Source organism: Emiliania huxleyi (genome assembly GCF_000372725.1).
Source record: "Emiliania huxleyi CCMP1516 chromosome Unknown EMIHUscaffold_1755, whole genome shotgun sequence".
Classification (NCBI taxonomy): domain Eukaryota; phylum Haptophyta; order Isochrysidales; family Noelaerhabdaceae; genus Emiliania; species Emiliania huxleyi.
Window position 1 is genome coordinate 1,246 of NW_005200829.1, and position 3,074 is coordinate 4,319.

The 3,074-nt window shown below is 60.8% G+C and overlaps 1 protein-coding gene across 1 annotated transcript; it reads left to right on the forward strand.

The window, feature by feature from the left end:
* Positions 1 to 238: 238 nt before the first annotated feature.
* On the forward strand, positions 239 to 1,261 carry EMIHUDRAFT_253521 (hypothetical protein; the record flags this gene model as incomplete). Its single annotated transcript, XM_005783884.1, has 1 exon — positions 239 to 1,261. One exon carries the CDS (start codon positions 239 to 241, stop codon positions 1,259 to 1,261), a length of 1,023 nt encoding a protein of 340 aa, XP_005783941.1.
* Positions 1,262 to 3,074: the final 1,813 nt, after the last annotated feature.

Genomic DNA, 3,074 nt, shown 5'->3' on the forward strand with positions numbered 1-3,074 from the left:
TTAATGGAGAACTTCGGGATTGGCTCCTCGGCCGCCTTGGTACACATGCCACGACCTGCCAGCCGGTAACCTCGCGCTAGCATGGCGGGTGCGACGGCGGGCCCAGCCAGGCTGCCGCTGAGGGACGGCCGACCTGGTTCAGCTGGGCCATCAGGGCGGCCGCCAGCGGCCGCAGGACCGCGCTGGTGCCGAAAGGGGCTGGAAGATTCGCCAGCGCCTCTTCGGCGCTTAAGAGATAATGGCCGCGAAAAGGCTGGCCGAGGCTGCGGCCCTCGTGCTAATCCTGCGCCTTGTCTACAAGCGTCTGCAAGACTCGGAGGCACGTCGAGTTCAAAGGTTCCACAAGCGCTTTGGGCCGCCAAAGCACGGCTGCTTCGTTGTCACTGGAGCATCAAGCGGCATCGGGCTTGCATTGGCTACCGAGCTGTCGCAGACTTACGGCTACGATATCATCGTCATTGCACGGCGCGAGCCTCTCCTCTCAAGGCTGGCCAGCGAGCTCCCCACAAACGTCATTCCGCTGGCATGCGATTTGCAGACGGCATTTCGTGACGAGGCTGGCGTGCTGGATTTCCGCAAGCGCCTGGAAGGTGCGCTGCCAGCCGGCAAGGCGCTCGCGGGCTGCCTGCACATGGCAGGGAACTCGGATCTGGCGGTGCACGGTCTCACCGACAAGACTGCCGCGCGCAACCTGGAGATGCTGGACCTAAATTGCAGGGCGACTCTCGGTGTGCTTCAAGCTGTTGTGCCGCTCCTTGCGCATCACGTCATGAGGACAGATTACCGGGCGGTGGCTGTCACGCCGGGTGCGCTCACTGCTTTTGTGCCTTCAGCACCCACCTTTGCAACCTCCGCTGCGAATAAAAATTACATTCGAGCGCTCACCCTCTCCCTTCGCTACGAGTACGAGTCCGACGGAATAGACTTTGTGTGCGCGTGTCCGGTTGCGGTGCGGTCGGAAATCCTGGACAACGCCGACGGCGGCAGCGGCATCGAGAGGCTTGTCTACATTCCTACGGGCTTGGAGTGGGCTCAGGGCGTCCTCGCTGACTTGTCGTTGGGGCTCCCCGAAACCAATGGCCGCTATATGGACTACATGACCGCTTGGATGACGTTTGGCTGGGGGTGGACGACGCGATACTTCTTCCAGGGTCGGGTGCAGTCAAACTCGGTGCTGCTCAATCGTCCGGTCCGCCTAGAGCCGCTGCGCGAAAAGCTCGCGGGAGTTTATCGACAGGCTACCCCACGCCCAGAAGATTAGCAATAGGCCATGGGCGTTGAATTCTTTAGAAGGAGTAAGAAGCACATAAACTGAGAACGTGTCCCTAATCCCATCTGACCTCGGTGCCGCCCCTATCCTCCTCTTCCCAAAAACTTCCCCGGACCCGCATCCTTTCTACACCCTCCCGCAATTGCAACACCGAGCGATCCTTGGCATCGTCGTTGCAGTATTGCCGAGGCCGGTGGTGGCTGGTGGCGACAGGGCGGCTGCAGCCCTGTGTAATCTGTGTCGAGCACCGCTGGGCGCGAGTATCACCGAGAGGCCGGTGCCGTACCAGGCATGTCCATGTGCACGCTGGCCGGGGTCAGACGGCACGATCGCTCCCCGCAGCGAAACGCGGGCCAACTTTTGAGCTTTTGATCGACGGCGATGGAAACGTAAAAATAATTCGCACATTTATCATTTTCATCGGGCGTTATTCATTAGGCAAGGTTCGCTCCAAGGCAGCTACTCTGTACACAGGCGTCCACCTCTTGGTAGCCGAGATACGTCGAGCGGGCGCGAAGGCCATCAACACGGATCGACGAGCGGCCACGCACCCTCGGCAGGCATCCGCCCTGAATGGATGTGTTTTCCCACCTGGCCCGCGCTGCCATGCAGAACTGTGCGACCGACATGGGCAAGTGATGGCTCCCGCTTCTCCTACTGGGATGAGACTGGGCGGCAGGCACCGACACTCCCCGCGCAGCACAGCTTTTGGCCCGCGCTTCGCAAGGAAGCCGCGTGATGTCAATGCCAGCGAGTTGCGGCTCCCACAACGTCAGCTCGCGCAGTGTCTGCGGCCAGCGCAGGCAAATGTCCTCGAAGCGAAGCACAAAGACATCATCGCCGAAGCGGTCGATAAGGGAGCGCCACACTGAGGAAAAGTGGGCCCAGATCTCGTGGGCGCTGCGCCCGAAGACGCCCCCCCTGTAGGTGCTTTCCACAGTCCCTTTTGAGCAAGCGCTGCGCACAAGCAACAAGAAGCGAACCTTGCCTCCTGCCGCAAATGCGGCATGGAGCTCGCTGGCACGTAGAATTTCGGGTGGCGAGCACTCAACGAGGAGAGGCTTGCTCAGATTCCACCTAGAATGGTAGAAGGCGCGAACGTCCTTCCATGGGATGGATGCTGAGCTGTCCCAAGTGCCTCGGGGCGTCCCGCCCCGGTGCTTGAGCCGAGCCTTGAGGCCCATCTGGCTCCATCCCTCCTTGGCCTGCGCCAAGAGGCCCGGATCCGCGATTGTGGACACTCTGTCGCTTGTGCCCAGGAGGAAGTGCACTGCACTGGTTCCTGTCGACGGAAAGCCGAGGAGGAAGAGGTATCGGGTTGGCCAGGATCTGGTGTTGGTGGTGAACCCCGCACGAGGACGAGCCGTGTTCAGCCATCTTGCTGGTGGCAGGCGCTCCTCGCTGATTGAACATGGGCATGCATGTGCCATTGATGCCCCAGCTGCGTGAGCGGGACGCTCAAGTCTGGTGCGCCGCCGGCCGGAGGGAGGTGTGCGACAATACGGTGGCGGGTTTCTTCACCAGACGTTTCAGACCTCGAGAAGAAATTCACAAGCCCTTCTCAGCTCCCCGGCCCTGGATGTGAGGTTAATGACTGCACTCCAAGTGCTCCAAGTGCGCCCTCGCACACTGGGCAGAATTCCACAACATAACTCAATTGGGCAGCACCACACAGCAAAACTACGAGCATGGTAACGGGGGCTCGTTACGGGCCCGTACACTACGAGCAGGTGACGGGGCTCGTTACGGGCCCGTCCACGGCATGCTCGTAGTTTTGCTGTGTGGCGCTCCAATAAAGCGTGGT